Source organism: Orcinus orca, chromosome 1 (assembly GCF_937001465.1).
Source record: "Orcinus orca chromosome 1, mOrcOrc1.1, whole genome shotgun sequence".
Lineage (NCBI taxonomy): Eukaryota > Metazoa > Chordata > Mammalia > Artiodactyla > Delphinidae > Orcinus > Orcinus orca.
In genome coordinates, this window is record NC_064559.1 from 205,328,802 (window position 1) to 205,352,864 (window position 24,063).

The following is a 24,063-nucleotide window of genomic DNA, read 5'->3' on the forward strand; positions in this document are numbered from 1 at the left end:
CACTGTTGTGGCCTCTCCCGCCGCGGAGCACAGGCTCCGGACGCGCAGGCTCAGCGGCCACGGCTCACGGGCCCAGCCGCTCCGCGGCATGTGGGATCTTCCCGGACCGGGGCACGAACCCGTGTCCCCTGCATCGGCAGGCAGACTCCCAACCACTGCACCACCAGGGGAGCCCTCAAAGCTATTTTAATTATATTAAGATATGACTTGCCTTTTCCTCATTTTCTCATGAGTGTGCAGCGGAGTTCTCTAGAGGCTGCATGTGTTATAAGCAGCATATTGGCTGCAGGAGTGGCGGTGAGAACCCAGCTGTCTTCTACTAAGCCAGAAGGTGAAAGGGTTTGCAAAAGTGTAAAACATTGCCAGTCTTCTTAGTAAACTCTGTTTTAAAAAATAGTTATTTTCATTAAAATATTATGATAACTTACAGTGGGTTTTTTTTTTAATGACTTAATAAATACTAACATTTTTCTTAGTTTTAACTTCCAGCACAGTAAATACTGATAGATAGATGGGCCCCACCTAAGCCAAAGCTGTTTGGGGTCCTCAGTACCTTTGGTGTAGACAGGTTCTGAGAGCACAGGCCTGTGTGAGAAGCGGTCCCCCAGCCACCGTGGGAAGGAAGAGTCAGTGCAGGAGGCAAGGATGAAGCGGTTACTTGGCTTTTGTAGTAGATCTAAGTGGGCAGCAGAGAGGATGAGAAATGGCTGCGTCTGGGTTTATTTTGTGGGTGTGGATTTTTAAAGAATGTGGAAAAATACCCGTAACATAAGATTTCCCATTGTAACCTTTTTTTTTTTTTGTGGTACGCGGGCGTCTCACTGCCGTGGCCTCTCCCATTGCAGAGCACAGGCTCCGGACGCGCAGGCTCAGCGACCATGGCTCACGGGCCCAGCCGCTCTGCGGCATGTGGGATCCTCCCGGACCGGTGCACGAACCCGTGTCCCCTGCATCGGCAGGCGGACCCTCAACCACTGCACCACCAGGGAGGCCCTGTAACCATTTTTAAGTGTGCAAGTCAGTAGTTTTGAGTTTGTTCTTTCATACTGTTGTGCAACCAACTCCTGGAACTCTTTTCGTCTTGCAAAACCGAAACTCTCTACCCTTTAACCCACTCCCCGTGGGTCTGGGTTTACTTTGAAAATGAAGGCGGAAGGATTTGCTCTTGGCTTGGGTGCAGCGTGTGTAAAATGTCTGGTGGATGCGTCATTAAGCAGAGAGATGGTAGCTTTTTTTTCCGCCTTGCAGACATAGGCCTACACACGTCTGCCCGTTCGGGATTTCACATGTGAGCGCACTGCTCCTCCAATAGGTCACGAGGGAGTTAAGTGCAGGTGAGGCTCAGGTGCTTCTGACCCTCACCTTCTCCCATCATCACATAACAGCAAAAAAAGTAGTATCACATCATGGTCACATTGTATTAAAGATGGTTAAACATTTAAATTTATTTTCAGTTACTTCTGGGTTGACTTAAACTTACGGAAGAGAATCTGGGTAGTTAATTCAAGAAATAGGCACCAACTATGTGGAAATAAAGTTTCGTAACATCCCTTTTAATCAGATCAGCTTCAGGAGTGGTTCCCGTGGTTAACTACATAGCCTGAGGTTATAATGTGAACATTCAGAAGGTGACAGTAAAAGGAAAATGGAAAGGTTCCAACTGTGAGATGAGCCCAAAACAAGCTGGTGGAGATAGGAACCCGGGGAGGGGCTTGGTGGCCACAACCAGGGAAAGTCGCAGCACAGACCCCCACTGGGGGCAAAGCCCGGGGCAGAACGAAATGGACAGAAACTACGAATTCATTTTCTCAGGTAAGCAGACTGCCAGAGCAGATGTTCCTACCTTAAAAACAAAAGTAACAGTGCTAGTGCCTAATTGAGTAGGAAAAACACTTCTCCAATTATCTACCCCAGCCCTGTGGGTTGTGGGGTGTCCCTGGTTCATAAAAGAGGAAATTGAGATCAGGAGAGGTCAGTTATATGCTCCAGGTCACGCAGCAAATAACAGAGGAGAGCTGGACTCTGAGTGCAGGCTGGCCCAATCCCAAAGGGGTGGTGGTTTTGTTTTTTTTTTTTTTGGCTGCGCTGGGTCTTCGTTGCTGCGCGCGGGCTTTCTCTAGTTGTGGCGAGCGGGGGCTACTCTTCGTTGCGGTGCACGGGCTTCTCATTGCGGTGGCTTCTCTTGTTGCGGAGCACGGGCTTTAGGCGCGGGGGCTTCAGTAGTTGTAGCACGCGGGCTCGGTAGTTGTGGCTCGCGGGCTCTGGAGCGCAGGCTCAGTAGTTGTGGCGCACGGGCTTAGTTGCTCCGCAGCATGTGGGATCTTCCCGGAGCAGGGCTCGAACCGGTGTTTCCTGCATTGGCACGTGGATTCTTAACCACTGTGCCACCAGGGAAATCCCGAAAGGGGTTTTTTCTTGAACACTGCGTTTTCAGTCAAGTTTTTCAGAAATTTTGCATTTTCTTTTCTTTTTTTCTTTTTTTTTTTTACGGTACGCGGGCCTCTCACTGTTGTGGCCTCTCCCGTTGCGGAGCAGAGGCTCCGGACGCGCAGGCTCAGCGGCCATGGCTCATGGGTCCAGTCGCTCCGCGGCATGTGGGATCTTCCCAGACCGGGGCACGAACCCGTGTCCCCTGCATCGTCAGGCGGACTCTCAACCACTGCGCCACCAGGGAAGCCCTCATTTTCTTTTAATACCTCATATTTGTAATTTTATATTCATAAGTCTTGTTTCACCTCTTTTATGTTTTTGTTTGTAATGCTAATTTAAATAAATAATGTATTATTATTGTTATAAAGAAATAACATTTTTAAATTGAAATATAGTTGATTTACAATATTAGTTTCAGGTGTACAACATAGTGGTTCAGTATTTTTTAGATTACACTCCTTTAAAGATTACACTTCTAGGGACTTCCCTGATGGTGCAGTAGTTAAGAATCTGTCTGCCAATGCAGGGGACACGGGTTTGAGCCCTGGTCGGGGAAGATCCCACATGCTGTGGAGCAACTAAGCTCGTGTGCCGCAACTGCTGAGCCTGTGCTCTAGAGCCCGCGAGCCGCAACTGCTGAGCCCGTGCTCCACCATGAGAAGCCACCGCAGTGAGAAGCCTATGCACCGCAACGAAGAATAGCCCCTGCTTGCCACAACTAGAGAGAGCCTGCACACAGCAACGAAGACCCCAAAGCAGCCAAAAATAAATAAATAAACTTAAAAACATAAAAAATAAATAAAGTTTTACCTAATAAAGGCTATATTTCTCTGTGCCGTACAATATATTCTTGTTGCGTATCTATTTTATACGTAGTAGTTTGTATGTCTTTAAAAAGATTTTTTTTTGAAGTATGGTTGATTTACAATGTGTTAGTTTCTGGTATACAGCAAAGTGATTCTGTCTTTTTATATATGTATATAAAATGTGTATATATATATTCTTTTATATATATATTCTTTATATATTAGGTTGGCCAAGAAGTTCATTCGGGGTTTTCCATAACATCTTACAGAAAAATCCATACAAACTTTTTGTCCAACCAAATATATTATTCTTTCTCAGATTCTTTTCCATTATAGTTTATTAGAAGATACTGAATATAGTTCCGTGTGCTATGCAGTAGGACCTTGCTTAGTTTGTATCTCTTAATCCAAGAAACAACATATTTTATTTGTAACTTTTCTAAGAGAGGCAGAAAACAGAGATAGTAAGATATGATACCGTCCATAACCATCAGTCTTTTTTCTTTCTTTCAATTTCTAGAGCAATTTATTTCTTATTTTTGGTTGCTTCATGGCCTCAGATAATTTCTACATCACTTTAGAATTTCATCCCATTTGGGCATTGATACCAAACTTGGCCACAAAAAATAGCAGCGTGGCCTTCCGAACTCATGAGAGTTATATTGTTTTAATAATGGATGTGTGTCTTCAAAAGCAGTCGAGTTGAAAATAATAATTCTAACCTGGCCTGTGTCCTTTCTGCTTTTTCTGTTTTTGAACACAGTCAACAAGCACAAGCCGTGGCTGGAGCCCACGTATCACGGCTTAGTTACGGAGAGTGACAGCACCGTGCTCCTCGACCCGCCACTGATCGCCCTGGACAAAGATGCACCTCTGCGCTTTGCAGGTACCAGCGTGTCTTTGTTCACTCCCCATGAACTTGGGCTTGTGGGAAGCATTTCACACATCCCCTTTGGGTTGTTTCTGAGCCTTTCTGAGAATGTCTTGATAGCGAAGGGTTGTGTGTGGCCCCCACGCACCATTTTTTTTTCCTTTTAATTTTAAGAGTTGGGGTACCTGACCCCCCCCCAAAAGCCGGTACTTGTTGAAAAGCAAAATATTTAATTGCATCACTGCGTTCCTTGTCTGGATGTAACCAGAGAGAGAGCATCTAGACCAGTGCATCTCAAACTTCAGCATTCATGCAGAGCACAGGGATTGTGTTAAAATGCAACCTTAAAAAAAAAAAATGCAAGTTTAGATACAGTGGGTCTGGGAGGACCTGGGATTCTGCCTTTCTAACCTGTTCCCTGGTGCTACTGGTCCATGCACGGCGAGGATCTAGGTAATTACGGCTCAAGATTTTCCTTGCACTGCCTAGGTTTCAGTTACCTGAAAAGACTTATTTAAAGACATTGAGCAATCTTTTATAAATGAATTCTTTGGGCTTAGATTTTACTTTCAGTAAATTTTTAACGTGAGTTACTTCATAAGATTGTCAGCTAAGTGTTTATAGGGACAAATCTCTAGGGTTGCTTTGGAGATTTGCTGCTTTGCCAGCATTCAGTAGCACTTTGCAAATCAGAACTGTCCTTGCTTTACGTCGGGGCCATAGTAACTTCCTTAACTGGTGGAGGAACGGGCTGCTTCACCCTTTCTTTGTCAGAATTGACTGTCAATTCTGATAGTCAGAATTGACGTCGCGAAGTTAATTTTTAAAGAGCAGTTTCTGCATGATGTTTCTCCAGAACAAAATTTCTGTTTGTTCTGTTTGCCTCGGGACAAATGAGAAAAATTCAGTAGCTCTTGTAGATCATTCCGTACGTTAAATTTCGTATGGTAAATGGCGGCAGTGATGTGAGGCTGCCTCTGAAGAGCTATTTAAAAAATGAATTTGTTCTTCTTTCCGTTCAAGTGCCACATCCCATTTCCAGGAAAGTAACCCGAGAAGCAGCTTATGGTATTGGAGTCAGTTCCAGTTAGTTTTACTTGTTTATTGGTTTTTAGACAGAAATCCAGTTAGATGGATGGTAGAGGAAGCGCTCTGTGCTAGGCGTACAGTGTCTGTCTGGTAGCCAAGGGGATTTTTTTGTTTGTTTGTTCCCCCCCACCCCCGATTTAAAATCATTTTTAGCATTGCCTAGTGGTTTCCTCTGTGAATAGCTAGATTTTTGAGTGTTTGCATATACATATATACACACACTTTGCATGCAACACCTTTGGTTATTATATGCAGTTCCTCCTTATGGGTGTGATGTTTCAGTGCCTTGTAAATAACCTTGATGGGCTTATCTAGCTCATGTTTCTGAGGGGACTTGTACATCTCTGAAATCTCACACATTCTGAGAAGTGACTGCTGTCAGGAGTTTTGTATTTACTCCCCCAGGCCTCTCTTTATGAATTCTCATCTGTGTCCAGTCCTGTTGCTGGTGGAGCTCTGTCCCATTACATCACTCGTGATATATAACACTTATAAAGCGTTTTGTGTCCCAGGCACTGTTGTAAGTGCTTTACAAATACGCATTTGTGTTTAATCCACAGCAACCTTTTGAGGTAAGTATGCTTCCTGCCACCCCTGTTTTAAAAAAAGAGGAAGCCGAGGCACAGAGCTGCTAACTTTGCTCTGGGTCACACAGCTAGTGTGTGGCAGAGGCCAGATTCCAGCCCAGGCAGGATGGCTCTTCGCTCTGGTGCTGTATGTGGCACCACAGGAAGGTACAAAGGAAGGGAAGTAGGAAATGAAATGTACAGTGAATGCTAACTTTGAAGTCATATTAATAAAGTTACTTAGTTTTTCTTTCTCGTTGGATTTAATTTTATTGGGTCATTTATCAAAACTTAATGTATTACTGTGAATGAAATAGTACTGATAAAGTTTTGTGTTTTTAGAGATTCTCAGGTATTTTTTTATTGGTGTGCCAAAGTTACATATTGGGATTTTAAAAAACGATATAGAGAAGCACTTTAGAGCCAAGTATAGTGGTGACTTGATTGTAGTTGCCGTAGTGGACAGAAAAAGTAAGCATTTTCCTTCTGGAGATTGTCACAGGGGAGCACAGTTGCTCTTATATTCTATTTTTAAAAATACAATTCATGTACCATAATGTATGCAGTTGTTAAAGTGTACAGTTCACTGGTTTTTAGTATATTCATAAGATTGTCCAGCCATCAGCCACTGGCTAGTTCCACAACATTTCATCTCCCCCAGAAGAAGCCCTTGCACCTGCTAGCAATCACTCCCCTTGGCCACCACTAGTCTACTCCTTGTTTATGGGTTTGCCTTTTCTGGGTATTTCATATAAAGACAACATGTGGCTTTTTGTGACTAGCGTCTTTCACTTAGCATGATGATTTGAAGGTTCACCCGTGTTGTGGCATGCCCTTCATTCCTTTTTATTGCCAAATAATATTTCGATGTACGGATGGACCACATTTCATTCATTCGTCCATCAGTAATGGGCATCAGAATTGTTTCCACTTTGTGGTGATTGTGAATAATGCTGCTGTGAACATTCGTGTACGAGTTTCTGTGTGGACATCAGTTTTCAGTTCTCTTGGCTATACACCCAGGGGTGGAACTGATGCTCATCTACTCTTCCTGAAGCATGGTCCTCATCCTACCAAAGTGAGTAGCTGCACAGTCCAGGGAAGGGAACACCTGTCTCCTTCCCTCTTCTGTTGCCATGGTACCCATCCAACTACCCATCCAGCTGCTATACAGAACACTGCCCCCACGAGGCTGTAGCAGACGGGTACGTAGGAAAACAGACCCTAGAGCCAGCAGCCTGTGCTTGAATCCTGGCTCTGAAACTTACTGGCTGTGTGGCTTTGGGCAAATTACGTAAAATCTCTGTGCCTCACTTTTCATCTCTTGTAAAATGAGGATAATATCACATACCTTACAGGGTTTGGGGAATATTAACTTATTTATGTATAAATATGAAGAGCTTAAAACAATGCCTGCTGTGTAGTAGGTACTGTGTACAGTGTTTGCTGCTGCTGTTATGAATCTTTTAAAAATATTTCTTTACTTAATGTTCTGTGAGAACTGTTTTTCCATCTTTCTCTAGTAGTCTTCATAGTGTTCCATTTTCTCACTGATTTCTTAAATAACTTTTGTGTAAAGCAGAGGCTAGGTCTGGAGCCTTATTTTGATCTTAGGTTGGTTTTGGTGGCAACGTTGAGTTTATTTTGACACCATGATGATGGTGGTGGTGGAGGCAGCGGGCACATCTGACATTTATTGAGCTCTTCAGCGTGGCCAAGGGTGTTCTCAGGGCTCTGCACAGTTACTCTGTCTGATTCCTTCCAGCAATCTCACGCGGTGGGTACTCTCATGCCCCCATTTTCCATATGAAGAAACGCAGACTCAGAGCATGCCCAGCAGCAGCATGGCTACTGTATTCTCCATTTAATCCCTGGTCCCTAGACCAGCACCTGGGACTAGTTGACACTTCCATAGATATTTGTAGAAGGAACGAGTGAGTTTGCCCAAGATTGCACAGCTCACAAACAGCCGCGCTGCCTTCGAGCCAGGCGGTCAGACTGCAGCGTGATTCTTAGTTTCACCGGGTCAGCTCTCGTGATATTGACTTCACCACGTTGTAAACATTCTGGTCCACAGTCTCATCCCATCACAGGACCTGTGTGTGGGTAACCACCGGAGATTACTCATGCAGCCTCCGAAATAAATACCTGTGTAATGTGGGAAGCCTGGTCACCAAAGTGTGTTGTAAGTTGTCACTCATCAGACATTCATGTGAAGCCCACAGGGTCTGGCCCACATTGTTTTATTGGGGGTAAAACTAAGAGAATAAAGTCTTGCTGTTTGTCATGTATTTTAGGAAATCGAAACGACTCAATTCCTTATTCAGCCCCTTTTCCTTAATCTGCTTGAAAGCCTGAGTAGAGGTGAGGGTAAGAACGTGTATTGTATGTTTTATATATTTAATGGGGAGCTAAAAGCTGGGACCACTTCACAGGCCACGTTGTTGCTGTTTTGACGGTTACCCCTTCTTCACTGCCTGTATCGGAAGCTGAACACCCTGCACTCCCCACCCCCCTCCCCCCCTTTTTTTTTTTTTTTTTTGCGGTACGTGGGCCTCTCACTGTTGTGGCCTCTCCCGTTGGCGGAGCACAGGCTCCGGACGCGCAGGCCCAGCGGCCATGGCTCACGGGCCCAGCCGCTCCGCGGCATGTGGGATCCTCCTGGACCGGGGCACGAACCCGTGTCCCCTGCATCGGCAGGCGGACTCTCAACCACTGCGCCACCAGGGAAGCCCCCCGTCCCCCTTTTTGAAGCTCTTCCCTTTAGTAGGTGGTTCCAGAAGCATTCTTTTTCCTGCCTTCCTAGACTGAGTACAGACATTCTACAAGATTAGTTAAAACAATTACGATACGAATGGAATCCAAAAGAAATTTCAGGGTGAGAACGGGAAGTTTACTTTTGTTGATGTTAGAACCAGCTCAGATCTGTGCTACTTTTCGCCATAGGGCTTCATGACCACACGTCTGCCCAGTTTTGCTTTTTCAGCGTGTGCAGCTGGGCTGGCATTGTGTTTGCAGCAATGAGTTGGATGTGTTAGGTTAAGCCACATGAAAATGCCATTTTTGTATGTTGAAAATGTCAAAATATTTGAAAAAATGGAATGTCAGAAAATTTATGTGATTCAGCCTAGCGTAAGGCAATAATCAGTTGAGTAGCAGTTTTAACTAGGTAAGGATCCAGATGTCAGGACAGAAACTTCTTATTAACAGTTACTGACTAGAGTGAACTCATGTTGGATGCATTTGCCTCCAGGAAAGGTTTGAGATCAATAATCATTAGATATGAGGTAGCTTTGCTAAGTCTTCCAGAGAATGCAAAAAAGCATTTCTCAAAACACTGATCATCTAGGTGGGAAGGCAAAACCAGCATTGTCAGAGAGTTAAGCAGGGTTGCCAGGATGTTTATAGTTCAGTGTCAGGTGAGAGAGGCAGAGCGGTGTGGACTGGAGTTCATGAAAAGGCAAGGTGATGGGGGTTAAAAAAGGAAAGGGGGGCTTCCCCGGTGGTGCAGTGGTTGAGAATCTGCCTGCCAATGCAGGGGACACGGACTCGAGCCCTGGTCTGGGAGGACCCCAAATGCCACAGAGCGGCCGGGCCCATGAGCCACAACTACTGAGCCTGCGCGTCTGGAGCCTGTGCTCCGCAACAAGAGAGGCCGCGATAGTGAGAGGCCCGCGCACCGCGATGAAGCGTGGCCCCCGCTTGCCGCAACTAGAGAAAGCCCTCGCACAGAAATGAAGGACTCAACACAGCCAAAAATAAATAAATAAATTAAAAAAAAAAAAAAAGGAAAGGAGGTGATTTCCAAAGGTAGGCTTGAGCTCCTGTCAAGGATGGGAAGGAGGTCCAAGGGCAGTGAAGGGCGGAGGGGAGGCTGGGGCAGAGGTGGGAGCTGGCAGGGCTTCCAAAGAGGTGGGTGAATAGTTAGCTCGTGTGGCTTGTGGAGGAGCAGAGGGTTGGAAGTGAGCTCAGGGCTGCACGGTTTCTGTTGTTAAGTTGAATGGACGGGGTGTTACCTTGCACGTGGTTTTCTAATCAAGTTTGTGTCCTGACATTGGATCCATACTTATTTAAAACGGCTACTCAGCTGATTACTGCCTTATACCAGGCTGAATCACATAAAATTTCTGACATTCCATTTTCTCAAATATTTTGACATTTTCAACATACAAAAATGGCGTATTCATGGGGCTTAACCTAATACATTCATCTAGATGGTCCTGGGGCCCATCCGTTGAGTGCAGGTTCCCCTGTTCTACTCTTGCCTGTGTGCGTCTGTACTTGCAGGAGCACAGTTGAAATCTGTAACCAGCCCGTGAGGTTTGGAAACCACTGATGGGCCAGTCTCTCAAGTACGCACTGCAGCCCATCTGCATTGGAGCCACCTGGCAGTGCTTATTGGATTACTGAGCTCTGCCTCAGAGCTGCTGAGTCAGAAGTTCTGGGAATGGGACTTGGCAGACTACATTTTCAGCGAGCTTCTGAGGCAGTTCTTGGCACACTGAAATTTGAGAACCATTGCGGTAGTCTGAGGAGCTTGGAGGACGTAACCCTTGGGTGTATGCTTTTTGTACTTTTAAGGTATCTTGAAAACCTGTTCTGATTAGAGCCACGCGTGAGCTTGTTCTAGAAACAAGCCTGGACCAGTAAACAAGTCAAAAGTCGCCATAAAATAAGAGTCAGCCTGGATGTCCAGCTGGTGGGTGTGGAGAGACGCCAAGGAGAGAGAAGTGGGTTAGGGAGGAGAGTTGGATTAGCGGGGACGTTGTAGTGGACACTTGCTGCTCAGGAAATGTCCCTTTTCCCTTAACAGCCCCTGGTCTCTTTCCTGTCGGGTCCAGGTAGGTGGCTCTACAGCCCATCACCCTGCTTTCCCCAGCCAGGCACACGCATGAGCCTAGCAGGGCCGACCAGATGCTCCCTCTTGGGATGTGAATATTGAGCAGAGGGACAAAGGCGCTGATACCAGGTGTGGTCACATTCATTCCTGTCCAGACCATTTTGCTCTGGGACTGTTGTGGCTCCTCTTTGCTGGTCTCTCAAGCTGCCTTGGTTTCTGACAGTTTCCTAAGTCCCTTTCTCTGGCCTGCAGTCAATTCCATGAGTTCCCAGTGGCTCTTCAGTGAAGGCCCTTTCGCTGAGTTAGCTGGAATGGATATCTGTTGTCACCAGAGGACCCTAAGTGGGTTTTTTTTTTTTTTTCTTTTTCCCCCGCGTCACGGCTTGTGGGATCTCAATTCCCTGACCAGGGACCAAACCTGCTTTCCCCTGCAGTGAAAGCGTGGAGTCCTAACCACTGGACCTCCAGGGGCTTCCCCAAGCCCTAAGCGTTGGAGTGGCGCCCATGATCTCCATTAGCAGTGTGGTGTGAGGGCAGGACGGCACCAGAGCTGGTGAGGCTGCAGGAGAGGCTCTAGAGACACCCCTCTCATTTGGGGAAGAGTTTGAGACCAAATTCAGATTTGGAAGAAGATGGAGAAAGAATGCCAGGCCAGCCAGAAACCAAAGGGACAGAAGAGAAAACACTCGGCCAAGAACCTGGATGCAGCTGGATGGCGAGAAGTCCTATCTCTACTTTGCTGGGTTCACCCATTGTTATATTTTTATGTTTTGCTTTTTAAAAATTCTTTTGACTATTTTAGATGATCTAAAGGGAATGAAGAGTGGAGAGAGACAGGGGAGGGTTTGGTGCATTCTGAGGCCATCACAGCTAGAGGGGTCGTCCAGGAAACCTGGTGGGGCATTTCAGATATGACGGGATTCATCTAGCGGAGCAATGGTACGTGGTCTGGATTGAGTGGGAAGGAACAGGACAGAAAGAAAACAATACGAGAGTTGATTTTGAGGGGTCCTTCTTTGCTGAGGTTGGGAGAAGGCTGAGTCTGGGAGAGCAGCCTGAGGATGCAGAGGGCAGAGGTGCACTTTCTGTGTCATCACCATGGTACAGCTCCACCTGATACATGCGGCTCCCACGTAACCACACATATGTAACGATCATACATGTGTCACTAGAACTGTACGCACAAGTGTGAAGGAGAGGGGAGAAGAATGAATCAACGACCACTTGAAAGTTTAGAAAGATCAGCTCCCAGGAGAATTATTGACAGAAATTGGTCCCTGGTTTGGAGGAGGAAAATCATAAACTGAACGAGAGGCAGTAGGATACTCCCTATGAAAATATCCAAGGGATTATTGTTCATTTTGTTGGCTGTGTAATGTGATTGTAGTTATGTTAAAGAGAAAGGTCTTTATCTGCATCCAGTGAATGTTGTATGGATGAAAGAGATTAATGTGGGGCTTTAAAATCCTCCAACAAACAAACAAGCGAGAAGTTTGCTTGGGATAAACAGGCCGAACACCTTTTTCGTGAATCTCCTCCTCTTTTCTCTGCACCTCAGTTCCCTAAAGGGCACCATCAGCTGAAAACCCGGGCGTTCCTCCCAACCCTCTCACTCTCTCTGCCCAGTGGGCTGCAAAGTCCTGTCCATCCTCCTGAAATCCCTTAAATATTTCCTGCTGACACCGCCTTAGTCTAGCCCTCATCAGATCTCATCTGAAATACTGCAGTCGCTTTCACTCATTCACTCGCCCCTCGCCTGTTCCAGTCGGATCCGTCTTCCTCATTAGAATTGGGGTCCCCGGTTGGACGAGTAGATGGACCCCGAGAAATGCGTGTACTGGCCAGTGTGCAGACGATGGCTTAGAAGACCCAGCAGAGACACGAAGGCCACGCAGGTGGTACGGAAAGCCCAGGTCTGCCCGGGGTGAACTTCATGCTGCTCCTGTTGCATCAGGCTGCCAGCCGGCGAGATGGTTTTTAAATCATTCCAGGCAAAAGGCCCCAGTTGACCTAGCTGTGTAATGAGCACCGTGGATCTGAGGCACCAGGTCCTAATGATGTAGCCCATTTGAGAGTGACTTAGGTACAATCGGTGGGGTATGTGGCGAAGGTAACACATGTACGTTTTTGCTGTTCTCGTTGTAAATAGTTCCTGTCTTCTAGAGAGCAGCCTGGAAATACATGAGTTTCAGAATAACGTCTATTCTTAGATTTGATAATCATCTGTTTGAGGTGTTATTCCGTAACAAATCGTGGTAGAGGCACGTGTTCAAAGCGCAAGTACAACCCCCCATTCCTCCCTCCGGACCTTCCTTCCATGGTTTCTCCCCATGTCGGCTGAAGGCAACTTCATCCTTTGCAGTTTCTCACTCAGAATCCCTCAGCCTTGGCCTTACTTTCAAAACCCATCTGACCACTTCCCAGCGTCCCGTGTCCTCCCTGCTGTGTCCTTCAGCATCTCTGCCTGGGTCACTCCAGCGTCCACCTTTGCCCTCTGACAGACGTATTTTCGGCACAGCAGTCAGATGGATTCTTTCAGACTATGAGCCATATTTATTTATTTCTCTGCTCAGAACTCTCCAGTCATGCCCTCCTCACTTGGGGGAGAAGCAGCAATTGTGTAGTAGCTGCCGTAGCTTCAGGTTGCTTGTCTGTATCTCACCTCATCTTTTGTTCTCCCCTGTGCTCAGCCACTGAGCAGCGCACGCCTCCTTGTTCCTGAGCCGGGCCAGGCCCAGGTCTGCCTCGGGACCTTTGCACTCACTGTTCCCTCTCTGTGGAACTCTTCCCCAGATGAGCATGTGGTTTGCTCCCTTAGTTTCCTCTGGTTTCTACTCTGACGTTACCTTATCAATGCAGCCTTCCCCGGACACCTGAAGTATCGACTGGAAACACCCCGGTGCTTTCCTACCCTCGGAGACCTCCCTCCCCCTCCTCCTAGCCTGATAGCCTGAAGGAGTGACTGAGGGAGTTTCAGCTTTTGGCAAACAGTTCCACTCTCCTCATAATCTCAGAAACAGCTTCAAGGACATTGCCTGAATGATGAGTGTCTTTAAACTCTTACTCAGCAATGCACCAAGTAGGCGGCATCACCCAGGTCAGACGCTTCGTCCCAGGGTCTTAAATCTCACTTCCCTACACAGCCGCCTTGTCGGCAAAGCACGTGCCGTCGCGGTGAGCGATGTGGGGCGGCCTCACCGTTTCCTCTTCGGAACAGCAAACTCCAAGTCAAAAACCGAGACGTTACCTGTGAATTCAAGCAGGGCAACCTGATTTACCTTAACGTGTACAATGCTGTGTTGGTACCTTAACGTGTACTATGCTGTGTTGGTACCTTAATGTGTACTACGCTGTGTTAGGATACACCCGAAAAGTGTGAATGCAAGCTAGTGACCTAGCGTTCTGGAAAACAGTTGGACGCAGCTGGTACCCAGCAGTTGTGCTCATGGTGGATTCCAGAGCAGTGATCAGCCAGCCTTTCTGTCAAAAGCTGGTAGTGAGATTTCGAGGCTTTGCAGCCTACAGGGTCTCTTTGGCAGTGACCCAACTGTGCCACTATCGGGGGAGGGGAAAGCAGCCCTAGACAAGACATTAGTAGGTCTGTGTCCTGATAAAACATTACTTGTGGACACTGAAGTTTGAATTTCATGTAATTTTCTCGTGTCCTGAAGTGATACACAGGAGCCATTTTCAGCTCGCAGGCCCTGGCTGGACTTGACCTGCGGGTTTGCCCCCACCACTCTGAGCAGTGCTGTCCCGTAGAGCTTGTGATGGTGGTGGGATTCCCTGTCCACGTCTCCATTCAGTAGTTACTAGTCACGTGTGCCCGTTGAGCCCTTGAAATGCAGCCACTGCGACCGAGGAACTGAGTTTTTAATATCTCGCACTAAAATATGAATTTTAGTTCAATTTTTAGCAGCCCCATGTGGCTAGTGGCTCCGGTACGGGGCAGCACAGATCTGGAGAGAGCCTGTGTATGTGCCCAGGAAGCAGGACAGAAGGACCCACCGTAGCCTTGTTCATACACAGCAAAACACTGGAGTTACGGTGTGTTCACACAATGGGAAATAATTACAGTGACAGCAGACGTTCGCGGAGCGCTTTCTTTGTGCCGGGCAATGTTTTAAGCGCTTATGTTTTAACTCGCTGGGTTCTCCCTGTGCGTGCTGGTGAGAGGGAGTGAACTATGTGACTGCATATGCCAACGAGGACGAAGGCATCTCAGACACGCACGGTTGGAAAAGGTCGAGTGAAAAAGCACGTCACAAAAATCGCGCACCATATGACGGCCATTTTTTGAAACTCAAAAATAAACAAAATGAAACAACACTGTTGAGGGATATGCAAATATGTGGTAAAACCATTAAAAAAAAACCCACAAAAAACAGGGAATTGAGGCTGTGTAACCTCTGGTTGGAGGGACGGTTTCCCCGGCAAGGCCACGCTGCGTCCGGGGAGAGGGACTCCTGATCGTCTCGTTTCTGCTCCGTAGGGGTCGCAGGGTGAGGTGAGCAGGATTTATATTGACTTGGGAGAAGAGCTCTTTTCACAAAATAAAAGCCATGATCGTTGTAGCATCGCTACAGTTACTACCGAATCTGGTTTCAGTTCGCATTTAAGTATATGTTGCATTAGAAGAGAGCTTTGTGTTTGTTGCCTTGGTTGGGTACTTTAGGTGAGAACACATTGTTATTCAGCTCAAGAACAAAGGGTTAAAGTAAAACCCTTTCCTCCAACTGTTCTGTTAAATCTAAGGACCAGTTGAAAGTTACCATCTAGCCACTGAGAACTTAGCTTGAAAATGAAAATCCGAAAACTGTAAAATAACAACTAGACTTACTTAGAAACCGTTATCATCAAAGCAGTCATGGAGAGAAAAATCCTCATGACACCTGAGGGTGTGAGGAGACTTTATAGCGGTATTTCATCACTAGGCTAGTGTAATCTGTGGTAAGTTGGATTCATAGAGATGTTTTGTTACTGAAGATGCAGTTCTGCTAAAGCTGGCTACTGAATTTGTTGTTAAATTATGTCAAGCTTTTCTGTGTAATATGTGCATCTTTGACTTTTTTTTTTTCCTTATTGTTTCGGCTTCCTTCTTTCCTGTATTACTGACATGGGTTTATCTTTTCTCCCTTTAGAGAGTTTTGAGGTGACAGTCACCAAAGAAGGTGATAAAGGGTTCTTTCTATGCCTCTTATGAACATTAACCCACTAACTTTGTTTATAAAATTGGGAATCAGCCCTTAAACAGAAGAAACTGTCATGTTCTCTTACCCCTATTTATTCTCCTACTTTATTTCTATTTTTAAGTATATTGATGGAAATTGTATGTAACCAGACCCTTGGTTAGAAATATCTGGAAATCAGACATCCATTTGAACTATATGGATAATCCTGTTCCTTTTTTTAAAATTGGATTTAAGGGATTCACTTTGTAACCATTTTCTACTAGTTGTAATTTTGGAAGAGTTCAGTTTTATTTTTATGTGAAATATACTCTGTGAAGTTTTATACATACATCAAAGTATTTATATATATTCTCCCATGGGCCAGAATGGAAACCTAGGTTTTAACTCCTAAATAAGCTTGTAGACCAACTTGGATGTGCTTACGTTCCCAGGCAGGCTTCTTTTTCAGGTCTGATAGGATAAAGTCCGAAACAAGGCAAGTCTAGCAAATCCCTCCCGAGAATGGAAACTGTATCTTAATTGTAGCTGATAGCTGTTGAAATGGATGCCTGAAAAGTTGGTATTTCTACCGTTTTCTCATTCAGTAGTTTGTTTTGATTCCCTAATTTTAGCCAGGCTCATTGCACAGGAAGACTTGTTTCTTCGATATATATATATTTTTTTGACAGACTTTCTGTAATAATGGTGCTGAACCTATGCCTCACTGCTTCTTCCTCTCTCAACACTTAACTGTGCCTTCTAGCCTCCTCTCTGGTCCAAATCAAAATAGCTACCCAGCCCTCCCAGGAAGCTGGGCAGTCTCCGTGTTATCAGGCCTTGGCTGTTTGCTAATGAAACTACTTTGCCCTGGAGCTCTCTTAAGTACTCCTGTGAAATGCCTGTCTATATTTTTTCTCTTTCTCTTTTGTATTCCTGCATGAATGGATGCAAAGTTTAAACAAGTTGCTTGGAAAGCCAGAACATGCTCCTTTTTACTAAAGCCCCAGAACTTACCCCCTGTCCAAGCACAAGTGCCCTGGCTTTGTTCACAGACCCCCTAAAGCCCTGGCTGCCAAATTGTCGTTGTTTATTTTCTTTGGGGGAGGAGGGGAGTGTGCCCGTTGTTTGTGTGGCGGAAACTCTAACCCGTGCTGTTTTGACTCCCTAGGTGAGATTTGTGGATTTAAAATTCATGGGCAGAATGTCCCCTTTGATGCAGTAGTGGTGGATAAATCCACTGGCGAGGGAATCATTCGCTCAAAAGAGAAACTGGACTGTGAACTCCAGAAGGACTACACATTCACCATCCAGGCCTACGACTGCGGGAAGGGGCCTGACGGGGCCAACGTGAAAAAGTCTCATAAGTAAGTGAGCTGGACAGAGAGCGTGTGTGTGTAAGGAAAGTGGTGACAGTTGCCGCTGCCCCAAGACTTCTTGTTTTTGAAACATGAGGCAGAGGCTAGTTCCCAATTGTCCCCAGTGAGATTGTAAGCTCTTTGAGGGCAGGTATCCTGTTTACCCTTGTGTATGGCTCCCAGCAAGTGCCTGGCACATAGTAGGTGTTGAATACATGAGTAATTTTATCCCACCAGATACTCTAGTAAAGAATCTAGGGCCTTACATTGAAAATTCAAAAAGCCTACTTTTACCCAGAGGAAGGTATTTTGTTGTTACGTTTATCTTTTTTTTTTCTGTAAATTTAAAGGGCATGAAACACTTTTGAGCTGGTGGAAGAGAGCTGGCTTCTGCACCCCATCCTGGGTGTGTTCACATCGTTCCTGCCAGTTGAGAACTACTGGTGTAACGGAGAAGATTGAACAAGACTTGGATTTAGCCTTTTTCTAGTCTTTTCTCCGCCACTTACTAGCCCTTCGACATTAGGCAAATTTAATTTTGTCGTTTCTCCTTAGTGTATTGGCTAAGGAAGGAGGACACATAGGTGAGGTGAGGTCGTGTAACCCATTGTGAGGGTCAGGATGGACGGGTAGCACTGGGGTGTGGAGGGTCTTGGTGAGCAGTGGGAGTGCTGCATGCCTCATCCTTTTTACAAAATGTGATATTATCATTTTCCCTGAAAAAGACCTCATTTCAGTCAGGGACCTTGTCTGATTCAGAAACATACCCTGGTCAGTAGCACGTGAGACTGACCGTTTTCTGTTTGTAGCCTGGTCTGATGATGCCCTAGTTTTCTTGTGCCCGGGCTGGGGAGATGGGACATGGAACCAGGAAGGGCAAGTAGAGGTCCTTGATTTGTTGGGTCAGCAGTGGATGCTATCCCAGCAGTGGGTTCCTGATGGTCTCTATTCCTTAGAAGCAGGGCAGAACTTGTTTTAATGCTCATAATTTCCCATCTTCTATCTGTACTTCTTAACCCTTCTTCCTAATTTTTTTCCAGATTTTGCAACAAAACATTTTTAACTTTTTTTTTTCTTTTAACTTTTTGATTGGAGAGCAAACAGACGTCTAATATAGTTTATCTCCCTTCTGCCAGCCCTGCCACACGTTGTCAAGAAAATCCCAAGTCTCTTATTTCATATTACTGCCTTTGTACCAGCTCTCTTACTCGCTAGGACTTGGAAGAATCAACCAGATTCCTATTTTAACTTTAAAAGTTAAAGGAAATTTAAGAATAGGGCGGAATTTTATTCTTGGGGTAAAAAAACAAGCAAAACACACAGCCTTTCTCCTTCCCCCTTCTTCCAGAGCCACTGTCCATATTCAGGTGAACGACGTGAACGAGTATGCACCTGTATTCAAGGAGAAGTCCTACAAAGCCACGGTGGTAGAGGGGAAGCAGTACGACAGCATCCTGAGGGTGGAGGCAGTGGACGCAGACTGCTCCCCCCAGTTCAGCCAGATTTGCAGCTATGAGATTGTCACCCCGGATGTGCCATTTGCTGTCGACAAAGATGGTGAGCACCCAGGAGCGTTCTTTCCTCACTGCGGGGGAGATGGGGTAGGCAGCCCCTCTGTGCCAATCGGCTTCTAACCCAAACTTTGTCTGCACTTCGGTGAAACTCACAGTTAGTCCATTCAGGCTGCTCTAACAAAATACCATAGACCTGGGGGGCCGGAACAGCAGGCACTTACTTTTCACGGTTCTGGAGGCTGAGAAGTCCAAGATCAAGGTGCCGAACGTCAGTGAGGACCTGCTTCTTGCTGTGTCCTCTCGTGGCAGGGAGAAAGCTCTAGTCTCTTTCTCTTGTAAGGACCCTCATGACCTCGTCTAAACCTCATCACCTCCCAGAGGCCCCACCTCCTACTGCCATCACATTGAGAGTCAACAGTTCAACATAAGAATTCGGGGGAACACACACATTCAGTCCGTAGCAAGACCTAACTTGGTGTGTCTGTCTCACATTTAAGTTGTTTTGTTTTTTAGTTAAAGTGTAGTTGATTTACAGTGTTGTGTTAGTTTCAGGCATACTGCAAAGTGATTCAGTTTTATATATATATATATATTTTTTTTTTTCAGATTCTTTTCCCTTATGTTTTATTACAAAATATTGACTGTAGTTCCTGTGCTATGCAGTAGGTCCTTGTTGGTTATCTTTTTTTTTTTTAACTTTTTTTTTTAATTAATTAATTTATTTTTGGCTGCTCTGGGACTTTGTTGCTGTGTGTGGGCTTTCTCTAGTTGTGGTGAGCAGGGGCTACTCTTCATTGCAGTGCGCAGGCTTCTCATTGCGGTGGCTTCTCTTGTTGTGGAGCACGGGCTCTAGGCACGCAGGCTTCAGTAGTTGTGGCACGTGGGCTCAGTAGTTGTGGCTCACGGGCTCTAGAGCGCAGGCTCAGTAGTTGTGGCACATGGGCTTAGTTGCTCCGTGGCACGTGGGATCTTCCCGGACCAGGGCTTAAACCCTTGCCCCCCGCACTGGCAGGCTGATTCTTAATCACTGGGCCATGAGGGAAGCCCTGTTTTATATATAGTAGTGTGTATATGTTTATCCCAATCTCCTAATTTATTTCCCCCCCTTCCCCTTTGGTAACCATAAGTTTGTTTTCTATGTCTATGGGTCTATTTCTGTTTTGTATGTAAGTTCATTTGTATAATTTTTTTAAACATTCCACATTTAAGGCATACCATGATGTTTGTCTTTCTCTGTCTGGCTTACTTCACTTAGTATGATAACTGGTAGGTCCATCCATGTTGCTGCAAATGGCATTATTTCATTCTTTTTTATGGCTGAGTAATATTCCTTTGTATACATATACCACATATTTATCCATTCATCTGTCAATGGACATTTAGGTTGCTTCCATGTCCTGGCTATTGTAAACGGTGTTGCAATGAACATTGGGGTGCACTGTATCTTTTTGAATTGTGGTTTTCTCCAGATATATGCCCAGGAGTAGGATTGCTGGATCATATGGTAGCTCTATTTTTAGTTTTTTAAGGACCCTCCATACTGTTCTCCACAGTGGCTGCACCAATTTACATTCCCAGCAACAGTGTAGGAGGGTTCCCTTTTCTCCACACCCTCTCCAGTGTTTATTATTTGTAGACTTTTTGATGATGGCCATTCTGACTGGTGTGAGGTGATACCTCATTGTAGTTTTGATTTGCATTTCTCTAATAAATAGCAATGTTGAGCATCTTTTCATGCATGTACGTTTTGGCCATCTGTGTCTTTGGAGAAGTGTCTATTTAGGTCATGTTTAAGTTTTTACTCTGTCCCCTGAAAGCCTCTTTTCTGGCACCAAATCTTGTGTTCTCTTGTAGGGTGATCCTCTATTTCCTTTCCCACCAAAATCTAATAAAAATCCCCCACCTAAGGTGTTTTTATTTTTTTATCTCCCTACCTTTCAGTCAGCGTGCATCCGAATGAGACTGCCTCTTAGTAAGTTTCGTTTTCTGTTCTCCATCAGATTTGGCTTTTCTGCCTCGTCTTGAAGATGAAGGTTGATACCTCATTGCCAGACACCCCGCCATCCTTAGTAACTGACTAGAATTAACTTATTCTGGAGCGCTGCTTCTTTATTAGGTTATGGCTTCTTGATGATGCTATGGTGTCTCCATTGTTAATGCATAGTCCAGAATCTTCGATGAAATGATGGACATTGCAAACACTTTGCAGACATTTGCACTCACGTTCAAAAAGCAGGCTTCTGTTCTACTGGCTGAGGGTAGGAAATCTCTCTCTAACAAAGTAAATCTTTTAGCAAGAAGTATTTAATGCAGCTCCATCTTGTATTTTTATAAATTTATTTATTTATTTGTTTTTGTTTCTGGCTGTGTTGGGTCTTCGTTGCTGCGTGCCAGCTTTCTCTAGTTGCGGCGAGCAGGGGCTACTCTTCATTGTGGTGCGCCGGCTTCTCATTGCAGTGGCTTCTCTTGTTGCGGAGCACGGGCTCTAGGTGCACAGGCTTCGGTAGTTGTGGCACGTGAGCTTTAGAGCGCAGGCTTAGTAGTTGTGGCGCACGGGCTTAGTTGCTCCGTGGCATGTGGGATCTTCCTGGACCAGGGCTCGAACCTGTGTCCCCTGCATCGGCAGGCGGATTCTTAACTACTGCGCCACCAGGGAAGCCCTCCATCTTGTATTTAATATTTGAAATACTTGAATTATTTTGTCTCTTTTATTCTCTTACATGTTAACTATTAAATCTTAAATATAAAACCAAATACAACTATAAGAGTAAATGGAGGCTGAATTCTATAGGCTCATTCCTCTGCTTAAATAATCCTTCAAGGTGGATTTAGTGTGCGTTCAAGCTCAGGAAAGCATGAATGTTAATTACCTCAAGCATCAGTTTATTTCTGTGTCAGTGTTTCCAGGGCTGAAACACGTGCATTTTGTGTTTCGGCATAGGACGACAGAAGTCAAAAACAGTGGGTTTAAAAATAATCGGGGGGAAAAAATATATATATGTATATGAATCACTTTGCTGTACACCTGAAACTGACATAATCAACTCTACGTTAATTAAAAAAGAAAGTCAGAAGAGAGAAGCAGAATGGGTTTGGGTTCTCACTGTTGTTTTTCCTCTTGGAAGGTTATATTAAAAACACAGAGAAGCTGAACTCCAGGAAAGAGCAACAGTACAAGCTGACAGTCACGGCCTACGACTGCGGGAAGAAGAGGGCAACAGAGGATGCTTTGGTGAAGATCAGCATCAAGCCCACCTGCACCCCTGGGTGGCAAGGTGAGCCTCACTGTCTCTCTGCTGCTGTCACACCTGCTCTGAAAATCTGTTCACCACGGAGACCTAACAGGAGTTTTCTTCCCCCCCCGCCGTCTGTGTGTGGGCCCACACAGGATGGAACAAGAGGGTCGAGTACGAGCCTGGCACTGGTGCTTTGGCGCTCTTCCCAAACATCCACCTGGAGACATGTGGTGAATCGGTGGCCTCAGTGCAGGTGACGGTGGAGCTGGAGACCAGCCACATAGGGAAGGGCTGTGACCGCGACACCTACTCCGAGAAGTCCCTCCACCGGCTCTGTGGTAAGGAGGCGAGAGAGGGACCCTGAACCCCTAAAAGTCTGTTCAGAAGAGTGTGTGTGTGTGTCTGTGCATTTTAAGAACCACTGATTTGAAGCAAGTATTTCTCTAACATGCATTGAGAATCATCAAAATAGGCATTCTATAAGTGGAGTGAGCTCTTTTTTTGCTCACTTTTAAATCCCAAACTTTTTCTTTTTTTTTTTTTTGCGGTACGCGGGCCTCTCACTGTTGTGGCCTCTCCCATTGTGGAGCACAGGCTCCGGACGCGCAGGCTCAGCGGCCATGGCTCACGGGCCCAGCCGCTCCGCGGCATGTGGGATCCTCCTGGACCGGGGCACGAACCTGTGTCCCCTTCATCGGCAGGCGGATGGAGTGAGATTTAAATGAAATGAGACGTTTATGTAAGGACTGAAGGAAAAAAAAAACTATAGGTAATGCAATAGCTTTTGGCAAACGTGAAGTAGAAAATGGAAACTAAGGAAACCTGCATCAAATTTATAGTCTATGTCCCACAAACAAGGTGTGGAGCAGCTGAGAGACAGAATGATCGCAGATCTGACCCAAGGCTAGTTCTCCATCTTCACCGTCAGTTTGGATATTTTCCTGGTCTGTCTGAATGAGGTAAAGGTGAGGTATGGATGCCTCTTGGGGAAGATGCTGAGGAGGAATGTTCCGCTTGGCCGGTGGTAAAACACCAGTAACTTCAGTGGCGTCTTGATGCTCGGAAGGGCCTTTCGTAGGGAGCATTTTCCAGTACTCGTCTGTCTTTTCACTAAGTGATAATGACAGTCAGATTTAGGCAACCAGTTTTCTTTCATAATTGGAAATTGTCATATGAAGAATAAGCAAAAGGGAAAAAGTATATTCTCTGTGGCTCATCCTGATTCTGAATCCAAATATTCATAATCATGTACCTAAATGTATGTAAGTAAAGAGGTCTGGAATATTTCCTGTTTTATACTATGTAAGTATAGTGTAAAAAACGTACTTTCTCGTAATGCCATTATTTTTTATGGTATTAAATGAACATTCTCTCAGCAGAACAGTTTAAAGGTAGAAAGAATTTTCTATTTGAGTGCTTACTGTAAGCTAGGTCCTTCCACATGTGTTATTTCATTTAATCTTCCCATCAGGCCTACAAAGGTGGTAGCATTGGCCTCGTCTTTACAGAAGAATTAGTTGAGACCGAGGGAGGCTGAGTCGCTTGCCCAAGGTCACACTTTTAGGAAGTGGCCGAGCTGGGATTTGGACCAAGATCGTATGATACTCAAAAGACCAGGCTGTCCCAGCCAAGTCATGCTGCCCCTAGGAATAGAGAAGTCAAGGGCCCAGTGGCTGCAAAATCTTCTGTGGATGAATTTAAAAGAAAATCGAGCCTGGCAACGTGTAACAAAAGTTGTGAAAATGTTTCATGTTCTTTGGCTTAGTATCCCATTTCTAGGAGTTTATCCTAAGGGAATAATCATGGAGACACACAAAAGTCCTCGTCAAGGCAAGGTTTGTCACAGAGAAAAAATAGGGACAACTCCATGTGCACAGGACAGATCAGTTAAATATATCACAGCACAAATTCTATACAGTGAAATGCTATTCAGACATTTTAAATTATGCTGTAAAGAATATTACTGGGAATATATGTAGGTATTACATAGCAGGACTCCATTTTTATAATATATTCATATTATACATATTTTATGACATATATTCATACGTATTATACATATTTTAATAATATGTGTACATTCATAAAGAAAGGACTGGAAGTGTTTATACCCAAATGTTAATAGTGGGTATGTTGGGGTGGGATCACAAGTAATGCTTCTTTTTTTTTCTCTTTTCTTTATTTT

At 45.2% G+C, this 24,063-nt stretch overlaps 1 protein-coding gene across 7 annotated transcripts in view; it reads left to right on the plus strand.

Moving 5' to 3' along the window:
- Positions 1 to 24,063, plus strand: part of CLSTN1 (calsyntenin 1) — a 523,112-nt gene that overhangs the window by 480,517 nt on the left and 18,532 nt on the right. For 2 of the 7 annotated variants that reach the window (XM_033432875.2, XM_033432878.2), the window contains exons 1-7: positions 1,767 to 1,812; positions 4,000 to 4,122; positions 15,744 to 15,773; positions 16,942 to 17,137; positions 18,477 to 18,685; positions 21,768 to 21,917; positions 22,031 to 22,216. In XM_033432875.2, the coding sequence (XP_033288766.1) occupies positions 1,782 to 1,812; positions 4,000 to 4,122; positions 15,744 to 15,773; positions 16,942 to 17,137; positions 18,477 to 18,685; positions 21,768 to 21,917; positions 22,031 to 22,216 (925 nt within the window). In that variant the 5' untranslated portion in view covers positions 1,767 to 1,781. Of the gene's footprint in view, positions 1 to 959; positions 1,018 to 1,766; positions 1,813 to 3,999; positions 4,123 to 15,743; positions 15,774 to 16,941; positions 17,138 to 18,476; positions 18,686 to 21,767; positions 21,918 to 22,030; positions 22,217 to 24,063 lie in introns of those variants that run through there. The other 5 variants (XM_033432876.2, XM_033432879.2, XM_049712594.1 and 2 more) reach the window with 4 other exon arrangements.